Source organism: Vidua macroura, chromosome 4 (genome assembly GCF_024509145.1).
Source record: "Vidua macroura isolate BioBank_ID:100142 chromosome 4, ASM2450914v1, whole genome shotgun sequence".
Classification (NCBI taxonomy): domain Eukaryota; kingdom Metazoa; phylum Chordata; class Aves; order Passeriformes; family Viduidae; genus Vidua; species Vidua macroura.
The window spans coordinates 28,740,429-28,752,612 of NC_071574.1; the positions used below are offsets into that span (position 1 = coordinate 28,740,429).

At 39.8% G+C, this 12,184-nt stretch overlaps 1 protein-coding gene across 2 annotated transcripts in view; it reads left to right on the forward strand.

Moving 5' to 3' along the window:
• The first annotated feature begins 585 nt into the window (after positions 1 to 585).
• Positions 586 to 12,184, forward strand: part of CENPC (centromere protein C) — a 28,911-nt gene continuing 17,312 nt past the window's right edge. Inside the window, exons 1-12 of one of the 2 annotated variants that reach the window (XM_053976039.1) lie at positions 586 to 642; positions 1,942 to 1,988; positions 3,042 to 3,103; positions 3,423 to 3,511; positions 4,578 to 4,683; positions 4,787 to 5,006; positions 5,872 to 6,075; positions 6,250 to 6,623; positions 7,282 to 8,125; positions 8,670 to 8,708; positions 9,931 to 10,004; positions 11,063 to 11,131. In XM_053976039.1, coding sequence (XP_053832014.1) covers positions 628 to 642; positions 1,942 to 1,988; positions 3,042 to 3,103; positions 3,423 to 3,511; positions 4,578 to 4,683; positions 4,787 to 5,006; positions 5,872 to 6,075; positions 6,250 to 6,623; positions 7,282 to 8,125; positions 8,670 to 8,708; positions 9,931 to 10,004; positions 11,063 to 11,131 — 2,143 coding nt within the window. In that variant the 5' untranslated portion in view covers positions 586 to 627. Of the gene's footprint in view, positions 670 to 1,941; positions 1,989 to 3,041; positions 3,104 to 3,422; positions 3,512 to 4,577; positions 4,684 to 4,786; positions 5,007 to 5,871; positions 6,076 to 6,249; positions 6,624 to 7,281; positions 8,126 to 8,669; positions 8,709 to 9,930; positions 10,005 to 11,062; positions 11,132 to 12,184 lie in introns of both variants that reach the window. The other variant, XM_053976038.1, reaches the window with a different exon arrangement.

Sequence of the window (12,184 nt, forward strand, 5' to 3'; positions counted from 1 at the left end):
GCAACTCTGATCTGATGCATACTGAGCAGCACCCTATTCACAAAGTGATCTAAACTATTTTCGTGAAAAGGAAGTGCTAACCTCCCATGTTATGATGTACTTTTAAAATAGAAAGGACCTGGTGTTCCGGTCACAACTGTGTGCTAGAAAGCATCACTTAAAACTGTATTTTTGGGCAGTGTTTTGCTGGCACTGTAAGGTACTGCGGCCTTAAGTTCTCTAGCAGTCGTTTTTTGCTCGTTGTTGAGTTCTTCAGTAGAATTTTAAAGAAAAATTTGCAACGCGCCGTGGAGACAAGGGCTGCTTTGTAGCTTTGGAAACCCGAGGATCTGAAGGTTTCCCACCAGTGAAGTAAAAGAACGGGAAGCATCGCCCGCCCCTCCCCTCACAGAAAGGCGGGCAGGAGGAAGGGCGGGGTACGGGCGCAGCAGCTGCTTCTGCGCAGGCGCAACAACCGCGCGCGCCTAAAACAGCTGCCCTGCCTGGCGCGTGGCGGCCGCCGACCAATGGGAGGGGGCCGGGGGGGCGTGGCTGGGGCGCTGCCGGCCGTGCGCGCGCGCCGCCCGCCGGGAAGGGCGCGCGAGGTTCGAAGGCGGCGCGGGGGGCGCGCGCCGGCCCCGGTCTGGTATGGCGCAGGCCTTGGTGAGAGAGCGCGGGAGCGGCCGCTCTGTGCGTCTGTCTGTCTGCCTGCCTGCCTGCCTCTGTGTGTCCGCGTCTGTCTGCGTGCGTCTCTATATCTGTCTGTCTGGTTTGTTGTGGGCGGTGGCCGGGCTCGTCCGTAGCGCAGAGGCGCGGCCCTCGGCGCGCTCCTGAGGGGAGGGACAGGGCCGATCTTCCACTTGCCCCTGAGGAGGGCGAGGCTGGGATTGGGGTTCCGCGCTCCCTCCGGCTCCGGGCGGTTGGCACAGGCATGTTGGCTGGTCTGTCGGGAGCCCCGTTCCCCTCAGCGCACCAGTGTCTGTGCCAGACCCGGTTCCTCTCAGGCTGCCTCTGGAGAGCCGACTTCCACGGGAGAGTGAGCACATCGAGAGCAGGACACTTGTGCAGGCACCCTAGAATCATGCATAAATTTTAAAATTCTTCATGTGTAGCGCGACACGAACACAATAATAAATGAACTGTTAAAGGCTCTTTTAGGTCCTTGACAGGAATTTTTAATTTCTTTAGTGCGCAAGGTCACTTTGCCCAGTGCATTATGCTGCACTCTGCTGCGAAGGGAAGGGGGTTTAAGTTTATGCTCGAGTGCCGGATTGACTGCGGAGTGTTTCTATATAATTTCTGAAGTGGTGTCTTTTGGTCAGTTGTTTTCCCCTGTCACGTGTATCTTCCTTCTTCCACTTTAAACCGATGATGAAAAATTGTAGTGAAATCAATTCATATAGCGTTTGATTATTTTTGATACCAGAAGTAATATCTAAAGGGGAATCACAGTGAAGTACAGTCAGTATGGCAAACTTCAGACAAACGTGCTGAATTCTCTTGTGTTAGGATTAGATAATTGCATTACTCCACATTGCATATACTCTGCACGAATCAGGAAGAGATTATAGATTTTTTCAGCTAAACATTTTCATTTTTTGAGATATTTTCCTGACACATTTGTGAAGAACTACACTCTGCTTTGCTGTTGAATTTTTCTTGCCCTTTATTCCCATTTTATCCTCTACAACCATTCCCAGGTCAGCAGCTTTATTTGATTACACAGAGAATGTGTTGTTGCTTGAATTATTACTGCTCTAGTTGTGGTAAATGGCTGGAGTCCTGTCTGCTGTTGTTTGAATGAGGTTATACTTGGATTTCAAGTGTATGAAGAGGCACTGTGGCATTCTAAGAAAATCAGTGCTGCAATAACTGCCACTGTCTCTAGAATCCTTGAGATCTGCTTACTTGTTTTTCAGGTGTCATCATGATTAGTAAAAATGGATTCTTATTTCTTCACAGAATCGTTTAAAAAAAGACTACAGAGCAAGATTCTGCCATGGAGGAGGGTAATTTGCATTTAAACACCTATTCTTAGGTTGTGGAAAATTTACCTTGACTTTATCTGAGAGCTAAATGTCAAAGCTACTTGATGTACCGTATTGATTTCCCAAATTTCTTGTATTTCTTAGTGGTAAGAGGAGCAAGCTCTGGTGGAGGGGGGTGGGGGAACAAGGCTCCAAGGTTTTCCTTTGCTGAGGCAGCGGACTGTGGTGTAGCTGTACCTAAGGTAACCCTAACTGGGCTGCCTGAGTAGGGAAGCAATAATCTGTGCAAACATGTTGCCTTTCAAGGAGTAGAGAAGTGAAGCTCAGGTAGAATTCCAGCATATTTGGACCTTGCTGGTAAATGGCAGAAATGAGTTTGAGCATTTGCAGTGCTGTGATGTTCTTTACATGCGTATTAGGAGTCTGTGAGGTTTTTGTTGCTGAAATCCATTTCTGGACATGCATCTCATGAGCTTACCGAATGTACACATTTAGCTGTTTTTAAAGGTATATCATGATCATTATGGGAGTAATATTCCATGGCTTTTCTAGTGTTATTTTGGTTTTGATCAACACTGTCTGGCTGGTGAATCACTCACTTCTTCCCTTTTCATTTGTGCTGGTTTGAAATAATAATCCAACCAGCTGTTCACTTGCTTATGGATAGGATACCTCAGGCCTGGTTCTAGGTCTGCTGCAACTGCACTACTGTACAGGCAACATAGCTCCAGGTCTGATTTATAAAAATATTACTTATTCAAGTGAGACTCTAGCCAGCCTAAAGCTCATTTACCTCAGGGCTGTTGCAGTAGTTGCATGTTTTCTTTAATGTAGAGAGAAGTCTTCGTTCTTATTATAATCTGTGGCAGTGAGGCTTTTTTTCCTGGAATTCCTACTTAGACAAATTTCTTTGCAGATATCTATGCATGGAAATGGTAGGTAAAAATATATTAAAGTTTGAACTAGAAGAAATAATAACCTAAAATATATAGAAGTAAAACTTTGCTACTTTAATATTTGGGATAAGAGCATTTGACATTTTTGATGGAAAATATTTTCCCCTCTTCTTTTTAGAAATAAGATTGATCTACAGCCAGGTCAAAACGTACTGAAAGTCATACAGGATTGTTTTGAAGGTAAGTTCTTATTTGGTGTTTTGCTTGATTTGCTGATAAAAGAAAAATATTTTCTTCCTTGTATTATTTAGTGGTGAGTACACAGAAATAAAAAATATGGATAAAATGGATAAAAATAGTATTTCTCAGGGTTTTTAAGAACAGCCCCTTCTCAACTTTTTATAACTGTGTCTTAGCTGTCTTATAATCTCTTTCTCAAGCAGCTGGTTCCTTTCTTGTTTGAATTTACATGACCTTAGTGAGCCTTAGAACTTGTTAAAATAAATAAAACCTGGACAATTCCAAGATTCCCATATTTACTGGTTTTTTTTCTTCATAGGTTGCAGCAGTGATCTTACAATAAACTCTCCAAATTGCTCAACCTTTGTTTCGAAAACTGAGAAGAGGACTTCAGTCCAGAGACAAAGCGTAAGTTCTGTCAGTGTCATAGTGTAGCACTGGACACTGGTTCATGTGGGTGCAAGTTCAATTCTGTAGCATTTGGTTCTGTATGAGCACCTGTAAAAGTATGTGGGCTACAATTTAACGATCTATAATAGTTATTGAAAATGTGGGTTTTTTTCTTAGTTTGTTGTGCTCTAATAGTAAATATTCTATAAGTATAATTATTTAATAGCTTTTTTCCTTAAGTTTTTACTAAAGAAAGCTTCTTCAGCTTTTTGTCCAGGACAGTTAAATTTCTCATGGTCTCAGGCTGAAGCACGCTGCCTTATTACTGGTGGTGGGTATGGCTGTCAACCAACTCCAACCACTGGAGTTGGTTGTGGTCACTTTGCTAGATATATGGACACAGTTCTTAGCTATCAGATGGGCAGTGAAATTTAAAGGGGATTCATGTAGAAAAGCAGCTGGTTAACTCCTGATAATTATCTGTACAATAACTTCATATGTCTGTAACTTTGTTGATGAGTGGAAACAAGGTGAAGGCCTTGTTAATGTGCTGCCTGAGAGGATGATGCCAATATTCTAGACTGTATATTTAGTTTTAATATTTTGATTTTACTTTTTTCTTTTAAGTAGGATAGTCTATTAATGGCAGGGTTTAGAACATGCAACCTTATAATGATGTTTGTTTAATTCAGTCTGATGTTAGAATATAATCTGAAATCAATTCTTGCTAAACCTCAGCCTGTCTTAGTAAAGGGTAATTAAATAGTTTAAATGAATTCATGTTAATGACAATAATAAGTAGTTTACCTCGAGATTAGCCAGATGTCTGGTTAAAGCTGCATATAGATTTTTACTGTACACACTGTTTTACCTGTTGCTTGAAATTTACAGTTACTTTTAGAAAGTTTTACACCATAGAAAGTTGCAGTCTTTAGCTGAAATAGAACTGTGATTTGAATGAGTGTGAATTAAGGGAAGAGCATGAATTATATTAATGGTCTTTAAAAATGTGTATTCCTGTTAAAATACTGTTGCTTTTTCAAATATTTTACTTCATCTCATTATTTGTTACCAACTATGACAGTCCAAGGCAGGGTCATCCAGCTCTGTGAAAAGAGCACGTGAACCTGCAGAACCCTCACCTGCAGAACCCTCACCTGCATCACCGCTAAAACCAGTCAGCAGCAGAGGTTGGTCACAGTATTACTGAATTAAGCTTTTTAAAGTAACTAGTTCTTGGGATTTTGTTAGGTTTGAAGTAAAAGAATTAAACCTGTACTATATATATGGCAGGACAGTCATGTGAATCACACCTGAAGACTACAACACCTGATTGCGTAGCTACTTCTAAAAAGACAGAGTCTCCTGTGTCTAAAAGTGAAAAAAAACATACTTTAGAAGACATTGAAGCATTGTGCCAGCATCCGGCTGTGCCTTTGGATCCTGAGAATCATCGTGGGTCTGTTGGATCACCTTTTCCTGTGGAGGAAGCGAAAAGTTCTCCTGTAGTTAAGTAAGTAGAGCTGAACATGGTTGTGGTGTCATATTCCAGGTATGTCCCCCACCTCAGGGTAAATCGAGTTTGGATTGTGAACTCATAAAAAATAATTCCAAGCTTTTTAGAAAGTTTCTATATCTGGGTTTAGAAAGGGCAGAATTATTTTTTATTTAATATTCTGGTGATAAGTGCAGTACTCAAATGAAGGAAGCCTGTCAAATTAAACTCTTCTTTCCAGGAGAGTGCACCAAAGTATCAGCTTCTCAGCTTGCGTAGACTTCTTCAGTGAATACTATTGACAGTGTTGACTTTAAAAGTTAACAAAAATTTGTTAAAGCAGAAATGACCAGTCATTGTTCCTCTTGCTCTGAATATACAAATGCTTTATTCAAAGTAAAATAGCTTCAGTTGTGATTATTATCTCCTTGTTGGAAGATTTGAAGCTGAACTGCAGCACTGGCCAATGTCCTGGCCACAGTTCTGCTTTCCTAGAGGACTGAATCTCTGGGGTAGATCATAAAGATGGACTGACACTGATCCCATTGACTCCCATTGATTGAATGAGATTGGAAAGACAGTGCACCTGCAGTCTAGGAAACCTGACAATTTCTCAAGCCCATTCTTCTAAAATTAGGAATTTGTTTTGCTGAGCAGCCTTTACTTTGATCAAGAGTCACATGCTGACTCCATGTTGCCTGTAGGCACTTGCTACTATACTGGAAAGCACTACTGCTAACCTTTGTTGCAGCAAGTTTACAAAGGGAAGCTCGTTCATAGGAAGTGAGATGCTGTCAGCAGGAGCATCTGTCCATCCTCACAATACTTTATTGTGCACTCAGGATTTATGGCAGCATATTTGAATGCTGTTTCTCATTCATAGATTGCATTTTGATAACTGGAGTACACCAGCTGCAGCAAAGAGCCGTGGAGAAGTTGAAAATTTGGAAGGACCTCAGCCTGGGAGAGATGCGCAGGTTGTTCCTGTGCAGGGAACAGAACGTATTACTGCATCATCTACCCGGACACAGAAGACTTTCTCTTCAGCTTTCTTAGCAGCTGTAGCAACAAGAACACTTGGACAGAGGTTTGTATGGAGGCTTAATATGGAATGTATGATGGATGAACTTTATAATAATTCTTTCGAGGAATGTTCTGTACTGTGTCTAGGTGTGGTGAGTTACCACTAGATTTGGAAGACTGAAAGTCAATTTCCCCCCACCCTGAATGATATGAATGTTTTTTTCCCTCCATTCTTTAGATATTCGACCTTGATGCCATCACCTCCTCCTGTGAAATACCAAGAAATAGAAATAGAAAATGAATGTGAATTTTTAATTGATGAATCAGGTGGTGCATCATCTTCTTCTTGGATTTCAATACCCACTAAGAACAAAAAATCAAAAAAAGATGGCTCTGCAACTCCAATTTCTAAACTTCAGCCCTCTGAAAAGGAGAAGACAAAGAATAAGAAAGTCAAGAAGAGAAAAGTACAGGTTAAAGCACTTACTAAACAGAAACTGGATCATCTGGATGTTGGAGCTTTTGACTTCAAAGAAATGTCAGCATCAGATTCAGTCTCTAATAGTGAAGAAAATGTCCTTACATCTCAAAGCCAAAGGAGTACTCATATGGGTAAGTTATTTAACAGCTCTTCAGATTTTTCCTTACAGGTCACATTACTGGATTGTTTTCTGGTGGTTTATAAGAAAATTGTGATAAAGTAGGTGATAGACATCAATGGATTCCTTTTTTGGTGTTTCAGTTGCGCAGTTAGATTTGGGTGAGACAGAGAGGCAATGAGACAGTGTCTTCACTTTTTTCACCACATCCTTTTCCTTTCCTGTTATAATGTTAAAAATTAAATTAGCAATGTTGTCTTTTCGTATGAAGAGTCACAAAAGGTAGGTACCCAACAAGCTTTTGTTCTCTCACCATCGAAAGGCAGTTATGTGCTATGGACAGAAAGGGGATTGAGTTTTAGGAATTATTTGTGAAGGGTTTTGTAGCATGAAACACTGAAAACTGGAAAGCAGACAATGTAACATTTCTGCCCCCTTTTTTTTAATACGAAATACTGGAAGTACACCAAAAGGTTTTTTGTAGACTATAGTTTAGTAAAAGCCTTCTTTTAGTCAGTGGTGATAAAACTGGTTTTGTGATACCTCTTTTTTTTATTATTTTCTTCCCCATTTTAATTCTTTGAGGTTTTTTTATGCATTCAGTTGTCAACATATCTCTTCAGGTTTAATGGGAAAAGGTATTAATATCTAAATATTTTGTGTATTGACAGGAAAGACTAAAAAGGATGCACTTAGGCAAGACTCTCCAAACCAGAAAAAGAACACATCCTGGAAACCAGAAGATGAAGAACTGATGTTGTCATGGGCTGGATTGGAAACAAAACTATCTGATGAAGAGCAGTGTGAAACAAGGATACCAAATGAGGATTTGCCTATGCCCTCATCTGGGCGTCAGGAAGAGCAGACTGTGTCACTGAAAAAGTCTCTCAAGTCTTCCAAGAATCTGCAGTTGGCTTCTAAAGCTTCTCAGCATTTAGTTAAGAAGAAACAAACTGCTAAGCAGGAACTTCCAAAAGTCAAAGTAGCTAAGAGAGGGACAATAAGTCCAAGAAAGAAACTTAAAACATCTGTCCAGAAAAGTAGTAATAAAAAGCCTCAGTTACAAAGAGAGGAGAGTTCTGACAGTGAACCTGGTGAAGAAGAGGTTGAAAGAGAGCCTGTAGAACTGAATGAAGTGTGCACCACGCCCTTGCATCAGAAATTAGAGACTTGCATGATTCAGAAGTTGACTAAGTCCGAAAAGCCTAGAAATGTAATACACACATCAGAGTTACCTGGTGGTGCAAATAACAGAACTCCTCTAAAAGCACTCCAGCATCCCATGGAGAATGTGAAGAATCCTGGAAAGAAATGGTCTGACAAGTCTTCAGGGAAGATACCCAAAAAGATTCCACGCAGAACCAAGAAAGCTTTTTGCTCAAGCCCTGAAGACCCTGAGTCTCAAACAGATTCTGACAGCTCTTCTGTACAGGATATGGCAAGGAAAAAACAGAAGTTACCAGATGTAAAAATAAAAAGTAACGAAAGAAAACATAACAGACAGCATGGACCACAGTAAGCTTTTTGTGTGATTCTTTACAAATGTGGTGTATAACTTGGTAGATAATTAAACGCATCTTGTCAGCTTTTAAGCAGATGGCCCAGTTCAAGTATGTGGTAGTTGAGGTTGGTTGAATAGATAATAGAGAAACCAAGCAGTTTAATCAACACTCTTTTCTCAAAGCTGGGTGCCATACTTAAGTGTCCCCTACATGAGGAAACGTGTTCTAGTTAAAGTGGTTTTGTGAGACTTGCATAGCAGATCTAGTTTAACACAATCTCACCACCCACGGAATAACTTCATTGTCAAGTTTGTTCCTTTTTAAAAATAAATTTAGAAAATACAGCATTTAATTCTTCAGCTGTATTTATTTTTGTCAGTCTAAAGACCAAGTGGTCTAAAACCTGGTTTATAATCACTGGTCTTTGCATTGCTTTTTAATTTTTTTTAATGTCTGTTTTATAGTTTTGTTCAGGACATAAAATTATTGATCTACATGTTCCTTTCATTAAGTTTAGTTAACACCAAATGTAGTAAGAATATTTTTTTCTTTTCTAGGGATTCCTTTGTAACTGAGAAGGTTGAGAATTGCGAAAGGTAATTTCTTGAGTTGTCTGAAAAATGTTACTTTAATCCTACTTCTGCCCCATGAAGACCCCCTGAGACTGGGCAGCTGGTACAGCTGCCGTGTTCTGTGCCCTACTGGTGAAACACCAAGTAGAACAGGGTTGTGATTCCTGCTTCAGGGCTTTAAATACTGTGCAAATACAGTTAATAAAGTAATACAGTTTTTCTTCCTGTCATGAATAAGGGGTCATAACAAGCTTCTTGCCTTTGAGGATTTTTTTTTTTCCTTTGAGGCTTGCTTCCACATTAGTGTGTAATTTTTGAGCAGAAAGACCAGTGCTCCTAGAACTAATGACAGCTGCACTAATAAAATTGATGTCAAGTAGGGAAGATAGAACTCTATCTACAATCCATACTCTTTGTGCATGTACATAGGCATGTGTCTTCCCCTTTCATGAGATGGAAGCTTAATAACGAAGCAAACAGGAGTGGCAATCTGTGAATTTATTAAATTCTTACACAGTCATTGTACTGAAAACGTTGGGGGCTTTATTTCCAAGGGAAACGTACTGCAGACTGACTTGGACAAATTGGTAGTGTAGATTTGCTAACCTAGGTAATTGAAACGCACCTTTTGGAGTTGAGCTGAACTTCACTGGCACAGTAAAAGCAGTGAAGCACAGCCTCAGATAGGGGAAGAAGGAAGGTCAAGGGTACTGATTCTAAGTCTGTAGGAGAAGTTCTGTTACAAGTGACTTGATTGCTAGAGAATCTCTATTGAAGTTATATGTGTAAATTGTTGCTATTTTATGGGGGAGATTTCATGATAGACTACATATTATTTTACTGTCCTTTCCTTAGAGTATGCAAAACAACTCTTTAAAGCACTTTTTATAATTATGGTATATGGAAAATTGTAAGGTAATGCTACAGAGGCGGGGAGAAGGTCTGTTCTGGAATAGAAAAAAAATAAAAAGTAGGAAACCTCTGTAGAGAGGAGGTGTGAACACTAATTGTCTACCCTATGACTGAGTAGGGGAGTAGTTCATGAACTTCCGACCTGTGATTTCTAAGGATTAGTCATTTGCTTCAGTGTCTAATTGTTATTGACTTGTTTAAATGCAAAATAGAACTCAGCCCATATGATCTGAAAAAACCTTAAATTTGCTATTCTTGGTAGTGCTGTAATATTCCTTTGACATGTTCAGGTGAAGAAGTATATTTTTCAAGTGTATTTTTTTTTCCTTTGCAGTGGGCCTGTTCTAGAAGACGGTGATAAATTTGCTTCCAGCACTAAGTCTCCTGAGCAGGATGATACATCTTCAGGTAATGTTTGAACTTTGTATTTCCTTGCATTTTATGTATAAGCTTCTTATAAACTGTAACTGACAGTTCAGTAATTTCAGGAGAGTTGTATTCAGCTTGTTCAGAACAAGAAATGCAGGTTTTATTTGCTGTGGTTACATTTCTATCCAAGTGTGTGGTACAGCATGCCAGCTTTACATTGTTAGCTTTGGGAGAACACAGCCCTCCATGTTTTGGCATCATGCATACCAGGATAAAGTTATTCTTTCTAAAATACTTTGAACAAAATTTTCAGGCTCAGTTTGTACCAGTTTGATGTGTTGCCATATGATTATCCTGTATGCAGTCACTTCAGGCAAACCTGAGCCAAATTACAGCACTGATGGAGTCATGGCCTGTTCCCCAAGGAATACTTTGGTTTTGTGGTTTTTTTGGGGGGGTTGTTTTGTTTGGCTTTTTGTTTGTGGGGGTCTTTTTGTTTGCTTTGTTGTGTTAGGGTTTTTTTGTTAGTTGTTTGGTTTGGTTTTGTATTTGGGGGTTTTTGTGTGAGGAGGGTTATTATTATTTGTTTGGTTTCAGTTTTAAATTTCACTGCACAAGTTCCACATGTTGTTGTAATAAACGTGAGCCCTGGAGATATGAAGTCTTTTCCTTAGTGTTTCAGAACCAGATGGGAATGTTATTAAACCATGTAATGCTTTTTTCAGATACCTACTTTTGTGTGTGTTCTGGTAAAAAATTTGTCCTGAAGTTAGGTTTCAGTGATATAAATCTGAATGACCTTGCACTTTAATCAATAAAATTATGTGTATAGTTTATACGTTGTCAATGTTCACTTTAAAAAGAGGGATAGGTCTGAGGAGTATTTATTTGAATGTATAGTTTTCAAGTAATTTTTAAGTTTACTTTGTTTAAAACTAATTAGAGATACTGTTTATCTACAATGGATTTCATATAGTTTATAGCAAAAAATGTTGGTGGAAGCACTATTCTTGGGACTTCTGTTTGTGTCAGCATATTGAATAAAAGTCAGGAATAATAAATACCTTTGGTGATGGGGTTTTTGAATATGTTTTCAGATACTTCTGAAGACTCAAATTACAAATTAAGACATCTGTTGTCAGACGAAATAGCAAGCCATAAAATAGGTAAGAGTATATTAAAATATAATGTAAGTGTGTAAATGCAAATGCATTTCCAACTTGTAAATGTTGCTGAAGGAGACACAGACAAACACCTAGAAATGGATTCATCTGTTCATAAGTATTTACAGATAAGGTTTGTTATTTCTTCAGGCCTTCAACCCTTCTCTTAACTGGAAAGTTATTTTTTAAAACTTATAGTGTTTCTCTTTTTTTATTACTCCATTCAACAACTATCTTATTAACTGCCACACTTCTGTTTTTCATGGTCTTGTGTTAAGGAAACTTTCAGATCTGATCATCTAGGAGCCACTCTGGCAGTCACACTCCCACCACCACAGACTTTAAGTCCTGGGACTGAAACCCCTTTACAGTGGGTGGCTCCAGTGCCGTGACAGGTGCTCCATTTGACTCTCTACACGGCGACAAGGTTTCTTTGCTGGCTTTACCCTGAATTTCTCATAGCAGAGTCTCAGACCTCTGGTTCCTTTAAATAATTTTATGGTGTAGCAATGGAATAACAACTTAAACTGGAACAAGGGACTATCTGGACTTTTGTACCCTCACATTCTGTGTGCTCGACAGTCCAGGGTCCTGCTGCTCCTTCCAGCTGAGTCCTTGGCTCCTGCTGTGTCCCTGAGTGTCTGGTCACCGGGCTGGGCTACAGGTCCCTGTGCCCACTGTTGTTCAAAGGGACAGCATCAGTTCATGACCTCTTGCCTGAGGCTCCCATGCAGAGCTCAGTCTCTGGCTGGCTCAGCAGCTCCACACCCAGCAATGTGCACTGAATACATTCCTAAAAAACTGAGTCAGGACAAACTCTTACTGTTCAGTGAGTGAATTGCTTCTATGCAGTAAAACTGAGGGTGCAAATAACCTGCCTTCTGTGGTGGTCTGAGTCTGGATAGGATGGAACAATGGGCGTGCAGTCAGTTGTAGTCCCATGCTTGTCTGTTTTACATTGTGAATGTTTTTTATTGGCTTCGTTATTATTTTACGCACAACACTTTAGTTGTCTACCTTCAGAAACTGTTTCAGCAACTGTTTCGTATTTACTAT